The 24,468-nt window shown below is 38.4% G+C and overlaps 1 protein-coding gene across 4 annotated transcripts in view; it reads right to left on the minus strand.

Annotated features, from left to right (window-relative positions):
* WAC (WW domain containing adaptor with coiled-coil) overlaps nucleotides 1-24,468 on the minus strand; it is a 61,206-nt gene that overhangs the window by 27,692 nt on the left and 9,046 nt on the right. For all 4 annotated transcript variants that reach the window (XM_048076579.2, XM_048076577.2, XM_048076578.2 and 1 more), the window contains exons 4-7: nucleotides 6,989-7,095; nucleotides 6,100-6,215; nucleotides 5,594-5,706; nucleotides 3,819-4,127 (exon numbers count right to left, since the gene is read on the minus strand). In XM_048076579.2, the coding sequence (XP_047932536.2) occupies nucleotides 3,819-4,127; nucleotides 5,594-5,706; nucleotides 6,100-6,215; nucleotides 6,989-7,095 (645 nt within the window). The remainder of the gene's footprint in view (nucleotides 1-3,818; nucleotides 4,128-5,593; nucleotides 5,707-6,099; nucleotides 6,216-6,988; nucleotides 7,096-24,468) is intronic.

Consider the following 24,468-nt stretch of genomic DNA (forward strand, 5'->3'; position numbering starts at 1 on the left):
TACCACCCAGAACAGCTCACCAAACTACTCTGATTCACTACTAATGGCTAAAAATCAAAACACATTCACTTGTGCTGAAGCACCTGAGTGCAGAGCCCACTAAACATTCTCCACCATGTTCCGAGCAGTAAGAGTGATGTTTAGCTTTTTCACACAGCTCAATTACATCTGTAAGGACCTTAAGCCCCACCAAGATATGTAAATATTTAGAAGCAAAGCATTTTGTAAATACTTTAGGACAAATGCAACTAAGGCAACAACAGTAACTGGGTTCTCAAACGTGCTCAAGATCTCCAAAATAATAAAAAAAAAATCTGTATTATATTCATGTTGGATTACTTCAGTCTCAGAACATAATTTTTATAATTTTTCTCTATTGCCAAAATAAATGTAAAAGCTATGCTCAGCAAACAAGTATGAAATAGTGGAATAAACCTCTAACAACCTCACTAATGTCATTTTTGTAACCACTGTATGAATGGAGTGAGGTACTTAGAACTGCAAAACTCAGCCAAAGAAGATGCAACAAAACCAGGAGCAAGGTTAACAACTGACTGCTGAAGACTAGCAAGTGTTACAAATATGAAAACCAAGAGGGTGAGAAAAAGATAAGGAAGAAGCTCAGCTGTCAATGACCAAACACTTCGATCTGTCAGCATCAACATCGCCACCTACACAACATTGCAGTGGCCATCCTGCTGAAGTCTGCCAGACATTTTTCAGAGTATTGCTGCACTGGAAAGAGAAGTGGACTTGGACTAGAAACAGGACGGGACTTGGAAAGGTGTGAGAATTATCCTATAAACACACACACTGTTAAGATACAGACAGTAAAATATTTCATACAGTAACTGAATTAGAAATAGGAAAATATGTGATGTGCCCTACAGATAAAGCAGCCAAAAAGTAGGAAAAGCAACCCCACACTTTACCTGCATAAAGCACTCACAGTGAGCACAAACAGAAGCAGCAGATTCTGACTGGAACATTCAAATCAAAGGGTAGAGGTCAAATAGTTCCCCAGGAACTCTCCACCACTGCCAGCCATTGAGGGCAGAGGACTACTGCTAAGAGCTGAGCTATAGTTCAGCCAGGGATTTTATTCAATCTCCTTGTGGGACTACAACATACCCCTGCAGCAAAAGAGATTGAGCTGAAAAAAGTGTTCTTGTGTTTTTTTTTTTTTTTTCCTTCATAGCTATTACTGCATCAAAAAAAGATACACACAACAGAACTATTAAAACAGTGGTAAACATATGCTGGCATATGGCCACCAGCAACACACTGACAGGAACGAAGAATTCATTTAGGCAAGATAATTCACATGTTATTCAGTCATTTGGACCAAGCTACTTTTACAAGCAATGCTAAAAGACAGCTTTACCTCTTTTTAGAAAGAGAGAGTGATGGCATAGCTATTGACCAGAAAAAAAAAGGAAAATAAAAATAAAAATAAAAGGCTGTTTGCTCTACTACCATAAAAATGAACCTCTCAAACCATTTTCCTATTCTACAAAGACACTTTTAAAAGATTGTTTGAACTGACTGTCTCAGGACAATAACCATGAAAAAATACTTGAAAAATGACATACCTATCATTCTACAGGTTCGCAACCACATCTGGGAGAATGGGTAACAAAAGAAAGCTAGACAAAAACATTGCAATGTACAACACTGCTTACTTCCTTTGTTCAAACACACACGGTGCTACAAATATTATATTGGTCAAATTTCTTACCCAAAAACCAAATGAAAGTCTTAACAATCACAAAAAAAAAAATGAAAGACTACTGAGAACACCTTTTAACGATCTTTTATCATATTACAAACTGCACTGAATTTTTCTGTTTCTGAATGAAGAGAGAATTCAAGCAATACGTCGAAACTCATGAAGAAGTGTGTCAAGCCTAATATTCACCTATTCTAACTCTTCAATTACTTACTAACTTTAAAACTGCAATCCACCCTGTCTGAAGCTCAGGAAGTGTTATATTTGCTCATAATTGTCATGAAACATTTACATCAACTAAGCATCATTATGGCAGAATCTATCCATTTCACTCACATAACCTTAAAAAAAAATCACTATGTAGGAATACAGGAATTATGTGATTATTAAGACAGAAGCATCCAAGGGAACACAGACTGACAGGTAAGATTTATAGTGTTAAGACTGCCCCATATGGTCATCTTCGCTGTACGTACCCAATTGTATATGCTCAGTTCTCAAACAAATGTCGCATGTAAGAAGCACTATAATTATCTGCCAACATTTCTAGCAGTTGTCACAGTGGGAAATTCCTTCAGCTGCAGTAAGATTCACTTGCTCAGTTTAACTGGAAGCAAGTAATAAAGGTATGTGGTAAACAGGTAAAGAACAGCCTGTTTGAAGTCCAATCACACACCAAAAAGGAATCAAACATCCAAAATGGAGTAAAAAGAGTTTTCTTTCAGTGTATTTTAAAGATAGCAATGAAAAAAGAAAGAACATGCTTAAGAATAGAACATTTCACATGGACATTTTGCACTGTCACATTTAAAAGAGTGCAAACTGCACTCAAAGCACAGAGGTTGAGCTGAAGCAGGTAACTTCATGGCGTTCCGTACAAGAACCACACATAGACACCTTGCTTCCTGCTTTACAGTGTTGAATAGGAAAGGGCTTGCCTCTGTTCCTCTGCATTTATAGTCAATCATTTTTCAGGTCCTGTGAAAACTGCACAAAATCTAATGAAAAATAGAAAAATTCTTCACGTGTGATTTCCTTACATTGCAGTATTTGCCCATGAACAATACTGTTTAGATTATCTGGATTACTTATATCTGCACTAAAATCTGCATTTTTTTAATTAAAAGAAAAAAAACAACTGGAAGGCAGGAAAGCAAATGCAGAGCCTAAGACCAACATCAGACCTGAGTCTTCTTGGTGTGCTTTTTAGGACTCATCATTCTTCCTAGGACAGACTCACAAATTTCAACAGGGCTACAAGCTGTCGTTCAAAAATGAATCTAGTGTCATCCTAATTAGGTAACACTTTATATTAAAAACGGATTATAGTTTTTTTTTCCTCTCCCAATTCCCCAAAAACATCGTCCTCTGACAAAATGTTATTCTCTAGGAACTCAACTATACCCAAACATCACTAATAATACACTTCTCCAGTTCCACAATCTTCTTTAGCTCTTCTTCCCTAATAATGAAGTCAATCCAATTAATTTGTAGACTTTTGAAAGTTCACAACACACAGACAAGTCATGATTTTTGTTTGATTATTCTAAATGTTTAAGATATATTATAGAGAAATACAAACTTCAGCAACCTTGGAACTGAAGATCCAGTATATCATGAAACACAGATCATAACAGAAGAGCAGCCGTTTAACATATGTAGAAAATTTTGTTGCTTTCTGTAAGAATGGCACTTGCAGTTTGACACTAGCATTCCAAACAGTAACAGCAGTTCAGAAAATGTAATGGTCCAAAATGACTTTCAAACAGTGTAGTTACATCTATGTTAAGAACTCAAAAAATGGCAAAGATCCAAAACAACATGAGGGAGGAAAAAAACTAAAATGTATTACTAAGAGATCATCTGAAATGATAATTTGCAGAAGAAGCCAGTAAACACTACAGTGTCAATTTAAAATTGTGTAAGATAGAACCAATGTGGTTTAAGTAAGCACATCAAAATACTAATTAGGTTACAAACAAACAACACAAGAAGTATCTCAGTTCCAGAAGTAACATATTTGAACCAACAAGGCAAAGCAAAGGCATTGCATCATTTTAAATACTACAAGGAATTGCATTAGACGTACCTTTTCTCTCTGTTTTCTGTGAAGGGATGGAAGATGTGGATGTAGGCAGTTTTGATAAAGTAGATGCTCCATTAGCATCAAAGGATTTCTTTGGCTGGTGATCAGATTGTAGAGAAAATGGACTAGGAGGAACAGTGCTTGGGGTAGCAGTTGGATGAACCACTGGTTTGATGGGATGCTGTACTGGAGTAGAACTACTGTGAGTCTCTGCTCTTGGCAGTCTGTAGTCTCTGTCATTGTGCCTGCTTGTTTGAGATAAAATATTCTGTGGGAGCATACTACTGGCGTCACTGGAATGCTTGTCTTCCACTTTTTTCAGGATTCCCCAAGTAACGTTGCAAAAAGGAAAAAAAAATAGATTAGAAACTTGTCTAAAATTACACTGCGATTAATACAGTTGCACATCAATAACTAGGACTGATTGAACTTGTTATGATTAAAAAAAACTCAAGCAGATTAGCATCAAAAAAGGCGAAATTCATTTTACTCACTGACAAATTGCATTTTCTCTGACCTGTCCTTGATTTAGAGTTCCGGTTAGGCACTGTGTTTTGATGAAAGGCTGCTTATAATGAGCGTTACAGTCAAAGTTAACTTTTGAAGTCTCCTAAAATAAATCTAAATCAAAATCTATTATATCCATCTTATATTATTACATCCATCTTAGTGTTAAAAGGTAATTTGCACCATTTTTCTTTTGTTCATTAAAAATACTGAGCACCAAGTATGATTTAATAGTTTCAAATCATAGCCTTCAAAGGATTCCACTTCAAGTTACTTCAGTACTACCACAAAGAATTACTTCTTAGTTTAATTAGTTCAAGACCACCACACACGAAGTGAGCAACTAATCTGCATCTGTCACATGCTAATGCAAGTCCTGAACATTTTTTTTTCTCAATTCCTAGATTTTCACGTGTCACAAACCAAGTAGTTACTGAAATATGCAATTACACTTTTTGGTTTAGCACACAGTTTGTTTTAGCACTGCAATACGTTTCAGTATACAAAGAAAAACAGTCCTTTATACACCTCTGCTTTGTCAAGTCCCTTGCAATGCAAAGAAAAGAGGAAAGATACTTTAGGAAAATAAAGTTTGGTTTCTACTTTTAAACCATCTTGAGACGTATGCTACAAAAGTTAACAAAACTAAATCTGCATATAGAAGAACTCTCACCCGTTTCTAGGAAACGGTCATGCATTTCCTAGAAAAACTTGGCAAAGATTAAAGCTAGGTATGAGGAAAAAGAACATTCCAAACAGAAATTCACGGTCTGAGAAAGGCTTTGCTAATAGTACTGGCTCAGTACAAATATCCTTTCAATAATGTATACAAGCTTCTGAAAACCCCGATATCATAATCCATCAAGTTATTTTACTATTTTCAGATGTGAAACCAAGGTTTTAGAAGAGACTTCTTTATTTCTAATTTCATGCTCAGAATTGACAAGTCTCAATAATCGCAACACTTCATCTATGCCATAAACCATGCAAGCTTCTATAACTACATGGAGAGATTAAGTTACGCAGTGAAAGCTGCAAAAGGAGTACCATGAAAAGCATTAAGCAACTGTTGTACTAATAAATGCTCAGGGTTATTTTAAGGAACATTTGGTAGAGCTGTCCGCACCATCAGCTTTGGCTTTTTTATATAAAGAGGGGAGAAAAACAGTTAAGGAAAAGGAATTATTTTATAAGTTTGGAAAAAAAAACAGTAAGGCAAGCAAGACAAGAATATATTACTGTAAAAAAAAAACCAACAAAAAAACACATACTTCCACTGGCAAACCCACTGGCAGCTGTCGCCTGCATCACCTCTCTTCTGTAATCCCTATCTTTTGGAAAACTGTTAACTGACATTTTGCTTGCTTCTTTTTGCCTCTGCTCTCTGAAGAAAAGAAAACACAAGTTAAGTGAAAATTTACATCACCTAGTGATACTTTCTACCAGTTAAGTTATGTAAGATGAATTAAATCATGCAAATAGGTCACTGCTGCAGATGGGGTTGGCAAACTCCATCTATTGCTTCCTGACACCAGCACTTGTGCTGAAGCCCTGTTTTGGCTTGCTAAGATAGCAAAGAAAATGTGCATTTCCCCTCCCCTGCCTCTGGGATCATCGAGGGATAAAACAGGTGCAAGAGGCCACGTAAGGGTGCAGAAAGACTAGACTTGGACCGCAATCTTTTATAGCAGTAAACTACTAGATAAACTCAACCACTCCCTACATGATCGTAAGAGTATCTGTTCTTTATACATTGATAGTAGACACACACAAATACCTTTCCAGCCATTCTTTTGGTTTTTCCCACTGTGAAACTTCTGTTCGGCAGTTGTAATAGTACTTTTTGCCTGAAGAGCTGATGTGTTCAGACCAATCATCCGCAGAATCGTAAGCCTTTAAAATACAAACAGAGTTGAACAAAAGACTACCCCAGAGTTTTAACATACACATTTAAAACTATGTGGTGTCCTCATAGGCACCCATATCACTGTTTTCCATTTAGACCATCTCTAAATGCCTGTTTCACTTTGGATAGTTTAAAGATATGACCACTATACTCCTGTTGCGTTCTATAGTAGTTTCTTATGTTTTGTTCCCACTAGCATCACCCCCCCCCCCAAAATATAATAGTATGTTTATTGGGATACAGCAATATCAAGATCGTTAACATTAGTTTTTGCACCTTAGAATTCCTCCATAAACTTTGCAATTACATTATCAGTTTTTTCTGTGCTTTGCAAATTCATCTATTCTGTTTTCAATGCAATTTTTAAGCAAACACCACCCTAACTAGAAAGGCTTAGACAATAAAGTGACTAAAATTCACATGTAGTACATCTTATAAATAATTAAACCTAGACAAGACAATACGATTTTACCAACAAAGTTCATGGAAATATTTTCTTTCTGTATCTACTTCATTTAATCATGTCATATTTTAAATTCAAGACATATACCTCAAACGATTATCAATTAGAACTGCTTTACAACACATAACAACTGCAGCTTGCGCATGCAGAGTGTTTATAAAATAAAGCCCAATGTTGGATACTTCAATAAAACAGGTAATGTACATCCCCCTCCCCCATTTTAGACAAAGCACTATTTAAAAGCCTGTTTGACTGGGATGATCGATGCAAGGACAAATACCAATCAAAAATACTCACTGCATCAGAAGTTTTGCTTGGATTATTGCTGGGATTAGAAGAATGTGAATTTGAACTATGAAGAGCACTGTGGTTATGTGAATTTTCTTGTGGAGAGTAACTGGTCCCTAAAAGAAAAAAGAACGACAGTTACCATGCTTGTTTTCAAAGAAATTGAGCATCTGCACTCTAAGGAGGTGGGAAGGGGGCACATCATCCACAGCCTGGACCACGACATAGGTCAGATGCAGAAGTATTTTCAGGAGACATACACATATTTCTTCTGTTGCATAAAGGGTAAAGCTCACTTTGTTTTTCCAGTTACAATAATGTAGGTTGTCCTTGCGCTATTCTTACTCTCAAATCTCACTCCACTACAAAATATGTAAAAAAAATATGTAGTACATATTATATGTAAATATGTAGCTACAAAATATGTAGCTTGTTTATTTGCTTTTATTTTTCTTTTTAGTAGGCTGAAAGAATGCTAACGTCTCAACTCAGAAATTAAGAAATATTTTCTCCTCAACATTCAGTTAGAAAGTTCAAACGGGTTTATCATTAGCCCACCGTGTCACATACACAAGGTGTTACATACACAAAAACAGTTTTTATGTACGCTGTTTTCTTAACCCTTTTGAGACTCCCTGTAACTATTCCTATTTATGCATATAGATTAATTTTCCTGCAATATAGGTGCCAACACCTAGATCACTAAAAACGGCCTTTCCCAGAGGGCCACACGCTTCTGGCCTTCGAACAACTGCTTCTCGAGATAACCTAGTTTTCTTCCTTGCCATGATAGCACTCGAGCACAAAGGAATAGCTGGGATATGAGAAGGGAGACAGTTCTAAGCACTTTTTACAACCACATTTGTGCCTCTGCTCAAGTCACCCATTCAACCTGAATGGTTCTAATTTCCAGTTAAACAATCCCATCCATTTACCCTTTGTGATCTTACTATAAACATCCTGCTCTTTCAGGGAATAGAAGGCTGTAGTAAAATTCTAAGTAAGTAAAAACTGTTCAATTTTTCTATTTTTCCTTATTTTTAAATGTTCACATAAATCACACCAAACTAAGAAAAACCTTTTATATTCTTTTTGTCTTTTCCTCTACCGAGTTTTTAAATACCCAAGGATACTACACTAGGAACTACTAGCTTCACATACCGTAAAGCAAACTAAATACGAAGTCAAAGAGCTTTGTAAATAGCAAAGACTAAATCTTATGAGCAACTACAATAAACATCAGGAGCCCCACCAATACCGGAGTAATAGGTAGGAATGAATGAAGCCATTACGAGAAGTTGTTAGGAGACTTCTGAAAGCTACACACACAGATGATGACCGGTAATATACCACGTACAGCAGAGGAGAGATTACAATACAAATTCTGATCTCTGACCCTTCTGACTATGCAAGCACTGACAGAATTACTATTTCAAACCTGTGCCCCCATACGCAGGTTAGAAAAACAAGCACGAAAGAAGTATACCGTGACTAACATGTTTAGTCCCCGACAAAGGATAAAGACTGAGTTGCACATACACGTTACTGGCAACCTGAAGCATCAGTAATTCTAAACCTTTTCCCGCACTATTTTGGCTAACAAATATATGTCATTCACTTTAAAGACTGGGGGGAGAGAGAAGAAAAAGGAAGTCTTCTAAAATGTCTCCTAGCTAAAGCAAGACAATTAGGCCTACACCAACACTACCTGGTGTGCTCAGAGCCAGGTGGAATGACATTTATGACTGGGGGGGGTGTCAATCTTGTCAGAGCCATACTCATATCATGGGCATTGCAAACATATGAATAACAAAAAATTGAACTTGCATAACATATAAAGTCACATCGTTCACTGTAAGTTAGAATATTCCAGAATTTAGACTTTAATATGCAAAAAGACTAACTCTCTTAAATGCATGAAAGAACGTTGTAATTACAAGGCTGTGCTCCACCATCAGCCATATCAACAGAGGCTTGATCTTTTTCATAGACTGATTACAGAATGAGATAGATGTTTATTATTTTTATATTAATCATTCTGTTAATAGTCTTTATTTATTTACTGTACCCTTTCCAGACTCTACTGAGATACAGTTACTAAATATCTTCATGTATTTCTGTAGGTTGTTTACCACAGACACATTAATTTCTAGTATGCAGTAAAATCATCCCTGTTTTCAAAGGAAAAAAAAGATGGAAATTTATCAGATGGCTTGTCTAAACAAATTGTTGCTATCAGCCCCTTTAAAATTTCGGAAAACATGAATATAGTTAATCTACTGTGATCCTCTGCTATGGATGCAGTTCCATTACACTATATTCAGCATACTCAAGATGTGTTTGGTGAGTTTTAAATACTATCGTGGTCTAAATAAACAGCCACACTGAATAATCTAATATGCGCTTTCCAAACAAGAGTATGAGCCAACAACGTATGTATTAAATCAATACAATCCTTTAATGCCAATTCTATCCATCCTGTAAACAAATCCCTCGAACTCACAGAACAGCCTTTCAGCCCCCACTTGGTGTAAGAGCTCAGCAGCATTCCCCCCCCCACTTCGCACTGTTCCCTCGAGGGCTTTTTTCCAGCCACGGCCGTGAGTCACAAAGCACCTCTGAGCGAGTATGGGAGCCGCTGCAGCAGTCACACCCACCTACAGCTGGCCCTGATAATGGCAACGCCTGCTCTGCCGCAGTTCCTGCCCGAGGAGCCCCCGGGCCTCCCGGCCCAGCTGCAGCGCTCCTTTTGCAGGACCGCCAGGCTGCACGCACTTGGACTTGCCCTAAATCAGTGATCTGAGCTGGCCCCAGCCGCACGAAAACCCGTTGTGGCCTCTCTGCAATGCCTCGGGTTACCAGGACAAGCTCCTTGGGCTTTTAGAGAGGCCACTCGTAATTACATACCTGGTGGTGTCTGGGGCAATTACAGAGTGCAATTAGCGGTGCAGCTTTTCCCCACAAACCTCTGTTTAGTTTTATGGTTAATGCCGCTCTACGTTTGGATCAGGCCCAGAACTTCAAGGGAACGAGCACACAGGGGGCTGCCGACACGGTGCTTGCTGCTAGGAAGCTTCTAACACAGAAGCAGCCGAGGCTCTGAAGAACAAGGGCTTTAGGCACTTCATACACGGTAACGGCTTACAGACCGTATGTAAACAGCAAAAAAAAACACATCGCCAAATTAACCACACACTAAAGCTCTGTGATCTCAGTATAAAAAGGCATGCAGCAATACTGTAGTCACCTCTTAGTTCTGACAACTCAGCCCAGCAAGCACTGCCAGCTCAGGTTCCCAGGGACAACTCAGGATCTTCAGAAGCCCACCAAGTTAAAATGGTACTCAAAGAGCGACCCACCTGTGCAAGTCTGCCTCTACCCAGAAGGAGAGATCCCCTCATATGCTGCCTTTCACAATGCCTAACCCCAAATCATTTTACACGGCTGTGACTGTTGCAATCAGCTCTGCATTTCCAAGCTGCACGCACACCAAGTTGCTGACGAGAAGCAGATCACAAAGACAAGATTGCTGAGATTACTTGATGGCCCAGAAACAGGCCTGGTAAGGCAGGCAGCGCTCACTGCCCCTGGAGATGTGCTCTCGTAGCACTTCCCACTGTTTCTTCCTAACAGTTAGAACCCCCTAGTTAAAGCTAGCAAGGCTTTAACTTTCTTAAAAGAGAGGGATAAGGAGTCTTCTGGTTTTTAAAACACTTGTTAGCTCATCTTAGGATGGAGCAATTACAGAACTCCCTATGGAAATCTCTACAGCACTGTCACCGTGACTTTGCTCAGCTCAATCATTTTTTGGGAAGGGGTAAGCCTGGAAAGAGCTATTTCTAACTGCAGATGGCCAAGAAGGGCACAGCACTAGGGTTGTACAGAACTGCAACGGTGCAACTGTGACAGCAAGACATCACTCACACTATCGTTAGTTATGAACAGGTCACAGGACAGGTTAAGGTTAAATTATCATAATTATCTTCAAGTCTTTCAAACAACAACGAAAAAAACCCACCCTCCTCACTCATGCATGAAAATCAGCAGGAAGTACAAAAAGCATGGTTCTGGGAACCAATTCAAAAAACAGGCTGTGACTTTATGCCTACTACACATTGGAGGTTCTGCCATGCCAAGTCTCACTTTCTCTTTTTTTTTTTAAAAAAGTACTCTCCAGATCCAAACTGCTGAATCAATGACATTTTGATCTGCAATGAGGCTTCAGCACTATGCTGGACTTGGAAACAGACATAATATAGGGTGAACAAAATATCACATCCTGCAGTATAGTCAACTTTTTCAGTATTCACATTTAAGAAAAGTTGAAATTCTGAGTTAGGTACGGATCAGATACTAATAAAACACCTAATTTCTTTCCCTCCTTCCCATCTTTCATGAACAAGCTGAAATACTTTCCCAAACCTCTACTAGCAACTACAGCATCGATTTGTAACCACCTTAAACCAATTTTCTCACTGCCTGATTACAGGACTCAAACATACCACCATGCAGTCAACGCTTTCCTCTGGCATCCAGGTGTCTTAGCCTAATTGAAACTACTTCTGTCTCATATCATGCAGTATCAACAAACCTCTAACTGAAACAGCAATATCAGAACGCTCAGACACATTAAAGTTATCTTCAAAAGATAATCTATAATCCACACCAACAAACGATAGGAAAATGCTGGCTTACATCCTTTCCAAACAAACACTGAGAAATTAGGCAGTGAACACGATCACTCACCTCCACTGACATCCAAGATTTTGGCCAAGCGTAAGTTTACACTAATTGCAGCAGTATACCACTGAACAGTATGTACTATATGTTAGTTAATTTTATACTAACGTACACAGAGCACTTATGATCCCTTTTTAAGGGGAAGAGATACCCCTTTTAAGATAAATACCTTGTTAATATCCTCACTTTTGTCCATAATAAAAAGTATCAGTGCAGATAATACAAACAAAGTTTACAAATGCCCAGCAGCCAGGCAGAGAGCACAAAAACTGCTCCCCAGCAATAATCAGTGCTGTAACTCCAACTCAAAGCCAGTCCTTGCCCTTCACTCCCTCCAGCGTGGAAAAGGATTTAGGAAGGGCTTTAGGATAGCCTTCTGTGCTCAGAAACCAGGCACAGGGCAAGAAAACACTGGGCAGCAGAAAAGCAAGGAAAGGAAGTTTATTCAACTTATTTATACTCCACAGATAGTGTTCTGTGACTCCCCTTTCCATCTCTTTGCTAATAATACAATCCAATTTGTTCAACCAGAGTACACTACTAGAATGTGAACCTTCTCAACAGCACAGACATTATTTGTTAACAGAAGATTTAACAGCACGAAAGTTTATGGTAGTGACGCTTGATGGAGATAACTAATTAAGACTTGTTTAAAGAGTGCAAATGGTACAGCCTTGGTACGCCTAAATTAAGACGTATGAAGTGTATTTCAGCTAACATCGTTGTTAATTCCACGTAAATCTTTGTGCAGAACACTTTCTAAAGTTCTGCATATGGGAGGGAATAAAATAACTTAATGGGAACACAATACCCAAGTCTCAGCAGTAACTGAACAGCTTATCACAGCCATTTTTATTTGCTACATGTAAAAATAAGAAGACAAAACACAATTTTTCTTCAGTGCATTTTTATATGGCCTGCTGTATTGAAATAAAATATGGCTGTCTTCCATACGCAACTAAAATCATAAAAAACTGCATTTTTCTAGCAGAGCAATGGCCTCAGAGAATATACCAACTGTGCGGTAACATTTTCCAGAAATTCATAACATACTAAGTTGAATGCACAGTGCTCTGCCAAAGAAAGAAAACACTAGCCTGATCACTCTACTACCCGATTAAATACTCATTATGCCCCCAGAAGTAAATGTGTTACACTGTGAGCAAAATAACTTACAAAGCCTCACTTCCTCTCATGCCCTATCCCTTATCTGGAACAGAGAAGTCTGTGCTGTTCTCTAACAGTTGGTTTTCAGGACAACCCTCCCATTGGAAAAAAGTTTTCATCTTTTTCTCCAAGTTACCATTTGCACAAGCTTTAGCAGAAATCAGTCCAAGACCTTAACATGAACAGTCATACATATATGGAGTGGGACGCATTACTAATAAGGGATGAAAAGGATACTACATGCATATAGTTTTCTTCAGAAAAACAACATAAAAGTAGGTCTTTCTTTCTAAAATGAAAAGGAACACCTCCAGAAGGAAAAGGCAGGAGCAATAAACCACTGAAAGCCAAGGACTTGCAATGTTTAAGTAATGAAACAGCCAACGAACTCCAAGATACTACTGATCATTAAAATGGAAGATTAGCTTCTAATTTTATCTTACACATTACATAATACAGGTTTGCTATCTTCTGTGTAAATTTCTATTTTTAATCAGTTATGTCCAATTTTATTTCAGAAACTGAAGTTTAATTTTTGGCCAAACACTACAAACCACTCTAGAAAGAAAACCAGTTATCTGCCCATCAAAAACAAAAGCAAAGGCAATAATAAAATGGCTCAAATTAAATTCAGACTGAACTCTCACATATCGATATTCAGGGACTTAATACTCCAGCAGCTAACCAGCAGGCTGCTTTCCTAGAGCTGCACTTTGGTCTGAATGGACCTAACAGCTCAGGTGCTGTGTATCACTGTATCACTGGCAGAAGAGATATAAACCTCTTTTTGTCCAATCATCCCCTTCTAATCTGTTTCCTTCCTTGCTATAGCTACAGCAAAATAATTACAGATTGTTGGGGCTGTTTTCTTCCTCCCCTCAAACCCCAGCCCATCCCCAGTTAACAGTGAGAAATCATTTTTCACCCTGTACACAACATTGAAAACAATCAGGTTCAACGAACAAAGTTCACTGAATCCAGTGAGCTGCTGAAACACTTCACGTCCCAAGGCATTCCTTGTAAAAGGGCTAGGGGATGAAACACGCGTTTCCACTGCACTCCAAAAAATATATATATAGGTGCCCGAAAAGTGGAAGATTTGTAGCATTACTATGACTACAAACAAGTTGGCAGCCAAGCCATCTCACTATAGCTTTTTTTTTTTTCCTTTTCTATTTTTATCTCTTGAAATACACAGCAGTTCACACGCAGAACAGTTTTATTCAGGTGCTTTACCAAAAAAAACAGTGATTTCCTCTCTACCTTGGCACAGAGAAAAAGAGGATAAACAAGTGCAGGTTGCCTTCCACGGGTCCTTTCACAACAATTAAGAGGCTATCCAGGAATTCATAGTTCAGAGCAAAGAAACAGAAGTAAGATGCATGAATAAGAAGGGAAAGTGAGTAGCTGGCAAAGACAAATGTGTATCATTTCCATTTTCCAAAGGTGATTTGTTTAATCTCCTTGACATCACTACACTCCGAGTACTGCAAACAACATTTCCAAGTTTCCTCACAAATAGGTTACGTATTTCAAAGATTTTTCTCTTTAACCGAGTTAATATATATGTTAACTCAAGGTAAGTAGTTGGTTAGACAACAGAAACTTCGACCAAGCTACACAAAACGACTTTCTACCAACTCAAAAATTCAAACTGCTTTGCATAAAGGTTTACCTTCCTAAAAAAAAAAATATATATATATATATATATATAAATATACCATATTTCCACAGGTGGTGCTTCCTTGGCTAAGACTGTGATCCCCCTAGATCACAAGTGAATTCACCACTGTAATGTAGGTAAGTCTACGTAAATACAGGCACATAAATGTAAAACACTTCTAACATAGTATGTGAAGCTACCACAGAAGTCTCTCTCCCCTCACAAATCCCTACCAGCTTTTTTTTTTTTTAAACAGAAAACATGTATTGGCAGCTTTCTTGATATCTCAACTATCAAAATAAAAACAGGCAAAAAAGATTAAAGATTTTTAAATCACCTGTAAAAATTTACATTGGTATTATTTCATTTCTGAAAATCAGTAAGGAGTATTATTTGAATTAATTCCCTTGTTTCTCCTAAAATAAGGCAACAGCCAATCAGATCCTAAACTTTCCTGGTAAGGACACCTTAGAGAGACCCAAGAGTTTCTAAAGCAGACCCATTTAGACAAGTTGAAAAGTACACGTTGAATTTAAAGGAAATTAAGAACTGTAAGTGGACACTGAATTCCTCATATTTCCATTTGCTATTTCCTCCCCTTGGATTAGGTCAGCTAATAGAAAACATTGCTAGCAACATCCTCAACACTGCTTAGCATGCCTAAAATGCCTGTCCTGGCATACCTAAGCTGCCTGACTCCTATAGGAGCTGGACTCGATGATCCTTGTGGGTCCCCTTCCAACTCGGGATATTCTACGATTCTATGATCTTACTTGAGATCAATCTGCTTGAAAAAACAGCTTAAGCAATTTTACCCACGTAAAGTGTGAAAAGGTACTGTGAACTTCAGCAACTCAGAGTCATATTCCTGACCCTCTAAGAAAAAAAAGAAAAAAAGCGCCAACCTCCCTGCTATTAGGTCTTTTTAATCTTGCACCACTTGTTAACATTATCACATTTGCGTTAGAGTGGAACATTACCCTAAGAAGTAATTAGATGTAGTTGAGCATAAAGGAAAACCATGCTTTAATTCTGGACTATAGCTCAGAAAACATCTCTCTGATACAGCATAGGAGAGTATAGAAGAGAGGTTTCTGTCCTCAAGCAAGTGCTTTTTCACTATTTTTGTTTTCAATTATGACACGCAAAACAAGAGTGTTAAAATGACAGCCAGAACTCTTACGACAAACTAAAAATGATGTTATCTCAACTCCAACGTGGATCTGCACAGCATAAGGGCAATAGGCTGAATTTCCCCCTTCTGAGGCCTTGCCATGACACCCAAGTGAACAGCCCTCCCACGAAAATGCTGTAATACAGCACAAAGAGATGCAAGTTCTGTGACAGAAGTCTAACAGCACCTCTACCATGAGCTTCCCATGTCAGGCAACGGTATTTTCACGGTCCTGATCAACTCAAAGCAAAGAGAAGACAGCCTGCCACCTCCTCATGCTTTTACTAAAGCGGGGGGGGGAAGCTGACATAACCAAGGAAGAGTTGGACTCCACATCAAATGCGACAATCTTGTTGAAAACATTAATTTGTTAGAGGTTTCAAGGGTGTGGACACATGACCCATGAATACCAAGAAGACTGAGCAGCAAACAAACACCACTCTTTTCATACTGGTAAGAGAGATCAAAACAGCAAAGAGAGGAAAAAAACATTTAAAGGAAGCTGGTGCACAAAAATTGTGTACTTAAACCCTCAACACACAAAGGCAAAAATTCTGTTTGATCAATAGTGTTTTAGAACTAACAACCTTGCCTCTATACTGAGTGCAGTTATCGTGTTTAAGCTATAAAGCATCTTCGCTCAGAAAAAAGACCACGTACTGAACTACTGGTGACATTTTAATGTTTAACTTCTTTAAAAAAAATACACACTTCCATGTCACAATTTGCCTAAAGGGCACTTTCTTTAAAGTTTAAGCAATAGTCATTAGTGAAAAGTTTAAAAAAAAAAAAAGATTTTTTTTTTTTAAAAAAGAAAGAAGCATTTGTTCACCTTCATTTCTTCTGTTTAACATGTTGCTAACATTCTCCTCAAAGAAGGAAGCAAAGAAAGCTAACTTTTATAAAAATCAGCAAGGATATAGCTTCTTTTATTTTACCCTATCATAAAAATGCATTATCCATCCCTACAGTCACGCACAGATTCTGGCCACATGTCTCTTGCAAGGCTTACATTCTTCTTTGTGTCAAGCTTTAGATTTTAATTTCAGAGATGACCAGACCATTTAAATGGTCAAAGTACTCTCTTGAAACAAAAAATGCATGAAGAAAGTTGCCTCCAAAGAAATGCAAGTACACAGAAATAGTAACTACATAGAAATGGATCTCCTTGTGCCATTCAAGTAAAATCTAGTTGAATATATACTACATTAGGTCTTTTTCATATGCATGCAGTACAGTTACAGAAAAATACTCAATTATAGCAAGGATCCACCTACAGAGATTGGATTCCCAGCCAGTGTCAGGCTGGATGTTTAGCGTAGCTTAACGAAGGTGCTGTGCAATACAATTCTCTAACATGTAAAACACACTAGATGACAATTCTTCCCTCCTCCAATTGAATACTTCTTAAATATATATATATAAAAATCAACTGATCTTTCCTGGAATTTCCTTACTGGATGAAGTCCCATGAAATCCTTAGTCTCCACAAAAGCTAAAGGTATGTTTACAAACTGAAGATACATTTTACGATTCCCTGGTTGCTGAAGTGTCTCATTTATTTCCCTAGCTAAGTAAACACTCTCAAAGGACTAGAGAGAGATTGCAATCATTAGTACAGACAGTGTTTTGCCAGTAAGAAAGGTGAACTTGACATCACTTGAACTGGAAAACGATCATATTATTTCTCATATTATATCAGGTAAATATGGTATTCTTTCAGAAGAAGTGAGAAGATTGTGTTAACCTGTCAGCTGCAGGTGCCTGGATAAGCAAAGTACTTAACCAGGAGGTGTGTGAATGCCTGCTGATGTCAAGTGTGACAGCTGACATGAAATCACCATCAGCCAGAAGAATGTAATTACGTGAAATTACCTCATTTGTTCCTACTGTGTTTAAGTGCATTACCTAATTTGTATAGAACCTACGCATAAACGTGCGTTACATGGCAAAGAGCAAAGTCAGGACCCTGAACTTCAGAAGAACGAACTTGCAGCTCTTTGAAGAATTAGTGGATGGGATCCCCTAGGAAGCTGTCCTTAGGGACAGAATCAGAGCTGGCAAATCTTTAAGGACACTTTTCTTACAGAACAAGAACTCTTCATCCCCCTGTGTAAGAAATCAAGCAGGCAAGGCAGGAAAACAGTACAGCTAAGCAAGGACCTACACGTCAAACTGAGGTGCGAGAAGGAAATGCAAAGGCGGTGGAAGCAGGGATATGTGGCCTGGGAAGAGCACAGGGATGCCATCCAGATGTGTAGGGACGGGACCAGAAAAGCCAAAGCACAGGTGGAACTGAACTTGGCAAGGGCTGCAAAGAGTAACAAGAAAGGGTTCTAGAGGTACACTGCTCAGAAAAGGAAGGCCAAGGAGAGTGCACCCCCTCCGATAAATGAAAAGGGAGAAATGCTAACAACAGACACTGGGAAGGCTGAGGCACTCAACAACTTCAGAAGAGATGGATTTGAACGGTAGAATATTCAGTGCATAAAGAATTGGCTGCTTGGCCACAGCCAGAGCTGCAGTCAAAGGCTCTGTGTCCAGGTGAAGGCTGGTGATGAGTGGTGTCCCTCAGGGATCTGTCTTGGGACCGGTGCTGTTTAGTATCCTTATCAATGCCATAGAGAGATGGAGGGCACCCTCAGCAAGTCTGAAGATGACACCAAGCTGAGCGGTGCAGTCAATACAATAGAAGGAAGGGATGCCATCCAAAGGGACCTGGACAAGCTTGAGAAGTGGGTCCACGTGAACCACATGAGGTTCAACAAGGCCAAGTGCAAGGTGCTGTACCAGGATAATCCCAGACATGAGCACAGACTGGGAGAAGAGCTCATTGAGAGCAGCCCTGCAGAGAAGGACTTGGGGGTTCTGGTGGATGAAAAGCTCAATATGAGCCAGCAGCGTGCTTGCAGCCCAGAAGAGCAACTGTGTCCTGGGCTGCATCAACAGATGGTGGCCAGCAGGGGAGGGAGGTGGTTGTGCCCCTCTGCTCTGCCCTTGTGTCCAGGCGTGGGGCCCCCAGCACAAGAAGGATGTGGAGCTGTTAGAGAGGGTCCAGAAAAGGGCCATGAGGATAATCAGAGGGCTGGAGCACCTCTCCTTTGAAGAAAGGCTGAGAGAGCTGGAGATGTTCAGCCTGGAGAAGAGAAGGCTCCAGGGAGACCTCATCACAGCCTTTCAGTACTTAAAGAAGGCTACTAGAAAAGATAGAGAGCAACTTTTTACATGGGCAGATAGTGACAGGACAAAGGGGAATGGTTTTAAACTAAAAGAGGGGAGATTTAGATTAGAAGGAAATTCTCCACTCAGAGGGTGGTGAGGTCCTGGCCCAGGCTGCCCAGAGAAGCTGTGGATGCCCCATCCCTGGAGGTGTTCAAGGCCAGGCTGGATGGGGCTTTGGACAGCCTGATGGTGGCATCCCTGCTCATGGCAGAGGGGCTGGCACTAGATGATCTTCAAGGTCCCTTCCAACACAAGCCATTCTATGACTCCGAGATTCTCTGATAATTATTTGCCTTGACTAAAAAACAAACAAACAAAACACAATACGTTTCTGCCCCCATATTCGTAAGTGAACAGATATTTCTGAAACGCAAGAGTAGGGCAGATCATAGATTTCCTTTCCTGTTTTTGCTACTGATAGGTATGAATAATTTACAACTCAGCTACTCTGACAAGCTCAGTAACAAACGTACCCAGGTAAGTGCTGAAGAGGACTGTCACTTTTGGAGGACATAAAACAGCAGGGTATTTAAGAAATACAGGAAACCAAGGGAAAGCAACTAATCTGTGTAACTGGGACAGAGCTGTAAATACTGCTTCTTAAAAATGTTTCAGAAGACTGTCATGCCATATATTTTCTGAAATAGATCAGATTTCTACAGTAATAATCTCTTCCACAAAAATAAGTTTAAAGAAAAAAAAAATCTTACCAGGGATGCTGAAATTTACTTCTAGTAACAGACGTAACAGGTTTGAAAAAGAGATGGGGGAGATTTTTTTATTGGAAGGTTTAACTGGGTTGAGATCTTTTTTTCTGGTAAAGCTCCAAAAATGGCAATTTAACACACTAACTTAGTTTGAAACCAGTAAAATCTAATGCTAACACACCCATTACTATGGTTATTTTTCCAAATGATGTTTTTTTCCTTTAACAAAAAGGCTGATCCTCAGATTACTGCAATAAGCGGATGTAAGATAACTAGTGGCAAAAGCAGAATCACTGAAACCTCAAATCCTAAGGTACAGTTACAGGAAAAAATGTAAAGCTCTCACTTCACTAAAAGCAGACCAAAAATGGTTTATATTTTTACCTTAAGATTGTTTTTTAAACAAAAATTTCGAAGTATTTATTATCTCACTGCATTTTGCTTAGGCCAAAATTCGTCAGCATATTCACAGCTTTCCTTTTCACAAGCTTTTCTTTGGTAGGCTGCTTCTCTGACACAACAACTGCATGGAGTAATGACAGCACCAGTTTTGAAGTACACGACTCTTCCCGGGAAAACAGCATATTAAAGATGCTACTTGACCACAGTAATGACCAAACTTTTTGGTTTTAAAATAAGCAAATTGCTCATACTGGGGATTAAAACGCACATACAAACACATCACAGATAAACACACCTCCTTCCTCCAAAGTGATGCTACGTCATTCCCTGTTCAGGATCCACCACATGAGAACTTCCATTCTATTAACTCAACTCTACACACATGCAAGAAGAGACGAATCTCTATTCTTCCACTCCTAAACATGGCAGCATTTTGGGTTTTAGTCACCTGCCCATGAGGAGGCACAGACGAGCCAGTGTTGTTTACACTTCAGGTAGGTATCTCAACTCTCTGAAGTTAGGAAGATGTTAAGAAGGAACTTCACTTTATCAAATGAATTGGACTCACAAGAACACCTAGGCAGATTTTACTCCAAGAATTTCCTGAGCCACAAAATCATGTGCCTTCAGCCACTACCCCCTTAAAACCTGAGAAGGTATGAACTGATCAAACACACACAGCTACAATCTTCTAACCAAAGATCAAAATAATGTCACTTTGTATTGCTGTGTAACACACTTTTTTCACATGTTTTTTAAAGAAATATCACAAATAGCTTCAAAAAAAAAGAGAAAAATGTAATTTTACAGAAAATTTCTTTAAAATTACTTCTTCTTGCAATAAGAAGTTGTACTGACTTAACCACAGGCTTTTATTATTATTATTATTTAAAATGTTAGTGAAATTACTGCAAAAGAGGATGTGTGAGCAATTTCCATTCAATATTGCCTTATTTAATACTTAAATAAAACAGATTTGATCTTAATGTAAACAGAAGTAACCTAGTTTATCCTGCTTCTTGTCTCATCCTGTAGCTATCTCTGTCTCCACGCCCAGATCCGTTTCTCACATTCAGTCAAAGCTAAAGCTGAGGAAGGGAATCAGAAACATAGGTAGCAAGGAGCCAGATGTCACTATCAAGCTGTCACCCTCCTATGTCCAATTACTTTGCCTTCTTCCTTTATGGTCACAATGAATTACAAGAAAAGTATCCAAATAGATAATTCAGCAATCCTGGCATGGAGAGGAGAAAAACTGACAGCAGTTTCATTTGGATAACTGATCGTGTATCTTGACTCCATTGTCTTACACATAAGAAAAGTGTTGATCGTTTAAAGGAAAAATTTCACAAGTTCTTACAAGTTACGAGTTCTTTCTGCCTATACCATGCCTCTTCAAGGAATTCTGCAAGACACACTAATCGTTTCTATTGAGCGAAAACATCTGTATCACAATTCAGAAAAAAATGATTCTACATCATTTGAATTCTCATTATACTTAAACCAAAGTTAACTATAACAAACAAGAAAACAAGATTGGAAACACCAGGAAAAAAAAAAAACAAAAAAAACACCAGAGTCTGATAAACCTAAAAACAGCTTTTAAATGAAGGGAGGGAGGATTATTTAATTCAAATTCCCTAAATTCACATTATTCTGCAGAGACACAACATACACTTGACGAGTTTAACGAATACAACACTTCTCTAACCCAAACAGAAATCTTTACCTATGGAGTGTATCAATTACTCTCTTTCATATCAATAAATTTAATTTTGAAATCATATGTATGCTGGGGGGAGGGGAAGTAAAAGGGCCTTATAAATAATTCTTTAAAAAGCAACCCAGGCAAGCATGTCAACCTTTCTGTAACAAGTTCTGGCAAAGAAAACAAGAAACTTAAGAACTTTACATTTGTTTTGGCATATGCAAATTCTGCAAACCTGAAACAGTAAAGCAATTTCAGGATACTCAGATACTGTCCAAATAGATGAAGCTGTGTAGTTACGGCCAACTCATACTAAAATCCAATCTGGCAAATATAGCAACCAGTCAAGCAAATCAAAGCGTATACGCTGCCAGTAGATCTGTCATAGTTTCACTTGACCTCAAAACAGCACTCAGAAGAACATACTCTCAGTGACCAAAAATCCTACAGTGCAATACAAAGTACATTCACAGGTTTGTAACTGTTGGACTTGATGATCTTAAGAGGTCTTTTCCAACCGATATGATTCTATGATTCTATTCTATGATAGCCTTCATGTGCCATGAGCTAAGTTCAACCACTCGGAAAAAAAAAAAAGTTATCACAGGAGTGCTACTTACAAAGTTAACTAACAATTTTTAATCTGTTCCATTTTGAAGAGGCCACTAATCTAGATCATTTGAATAACAAATATTCATGCTACTGTTTTATCTGCAACGGATCTCTGAACAGCTAGTTCAACTTTCTGCACTGAAGATGCCTCTGAGAACTGTCTTTAAGTAATTCTGTTTTAAAACATCTAGCCCTGCAAAAATTGTCACAGTAAGCTTCCCCAATTGTTACTGGCAACATCGAAAATTGTGCCAAATTTCTATTTTCTGAATACTTCAGTTATGCTAACTGGATCTTGCTGCATCTTTGTTTGCTAAAGAACTCATTACAGTTCTTTAATTTGAATATTAAAGCATGCCGTTTCTTTTTCCCTGTAATTATTAGTTGAATTAAACCCTTAATGCTTCCATTGTAACTAAACCAAGAGTTCATCAAGTCTCTCCTACTAAGGCCCAAGTATCAGTTACAGCCTCTTTTTTTTTTTTTTGCCTCTTCTCTGAAAATCTCCATGTGTGCATCCTTTCTGAACTGTGAAAATCAAAGCAGAGATTGTATTCCAATAGCTGTCACATTAGCTGTAAGAGGTAACCTCTCTCTGGTCCTACTCGATATTCCTCTGATTACATAGCCTTTCTGGCTAACACTGTACTCAGTATTTATGCTCTTAATTGCGTCAGGAGTTTCGTATCTGTTTTAAAAGTCATCGCTATCTGCAGTCATCTTCCTTCTCTTAATGCTTCCACTCCTTCCTGTACATTTCACACAGCAGACCACTTTTTACCTGCAGAGAAGTTAGCATTTTCACTTTCGCATAACTTTGCTAGCTCTGTACATTTGAACAGTTTTTATTATTTGTCATTCGGTCACAAATTATAGACAATTCGTGAGGAATCCTAAGATTTCTAACTCATAGATAAAAATGCTACTACTTCGGTACAAGACCAAACCCATACACATACGAAAAAAAGTTCATTGAATGATCACAAGTTTTGTACTTGCACGTTTTCATCTATAAAACACACAATGTCGGCAATATTTTTAGTTAAAAAACTCGAAGTATTTAAATTCAGTTGGTAAGAATCACCAATTTCACATGTACCTGAGATAGCAGGTCAGAGAAGTTAGTTTACAGGTATCAGACTATTAATGACAAACGATTAAAGAAAAACCACCTGCGAAGACTCCTGCTGTACCTCAGATGTCATGAGTGGAGGAATTTAGCTCTGGAAACTAGTTGTTCATATTTTTGACTACCTTGCCTTTACTACTTGGAGCAATACTGCATTACATGCCTTTTTTGAGTGATGACAAAAGCAGGAAATTATCATTTTATCATATTACTGTTGTAGAAACAAAATTAGGTATGTCTTAAAAGCAAAAACAGAAAAATTACAGCATCAAACTTTGACACACTGCTCCTTTTCAACTCTTCTCGTTATAACAGACACAGTCAGAAACAAATTATTCTGAAGTAGCATGGGGCCTAATCAAGAAAGGTATTGAGGTATCTTGTTTTCCATTCACTTCAAACACACTGTAATGCCGCTGCATGCATGGAGTCACAAGTCAAGACCACAAACATTTAGAAGATTTCTCATAAAGAGAAAGAGTGAATAATGAGGTCTCTTGTAAGTCATCCACTCAAAAATGCATCTCCCTTTCCAATAACTTGGAAGTCAGAGTGTCCAACTGGGTGTTATTTTTGAATACTGCTCCGACAGTCTACTCTTCATCAGTTTCTAGCCAGAACCAAGTATAATTTGTCTTAAAACATGCATCTCAACCTCACAAGCTTGAAAGCAATAAGAAGAATCAAGTGCTGTCCAAGAGAAAGAAGATGGATACATAAGCATCTCTTCTTTCAGACCTATTAACCTGTGGCAAGATGATGGGAGTCTGCCAGTATTCATCCACCAAACTCTGATTTGCAGGAGATCCTCCCTCAACAGAATTTCTCATGAGACACTCGTATTTCTCCGAGCTATGCAGGAGAACTCCAGGCTGTTTCACTGATAGCCAAGTTTTCTGAAGAGCTGAACTGAAAATCAACAGTCAAGGGTTTTATTTTTGTTTTCATTGAAGGCCTGAGAAAAG

The sequence above is a fragment of the Anser cygnoides genome, chromosome 2 (assembly GCF_040182565.1).
Source record: "Anser cygnoides isolate HZ-2024a breed goose chromosome 2, Taihu_goose_T2T_genome, whole genome shotgun sequence".
Lineage (NCBI taxonomy): Eukaryota > Metazoa > Chordata > Aves > Anseriformes > Anatidae > Anser > Anser cygnoides.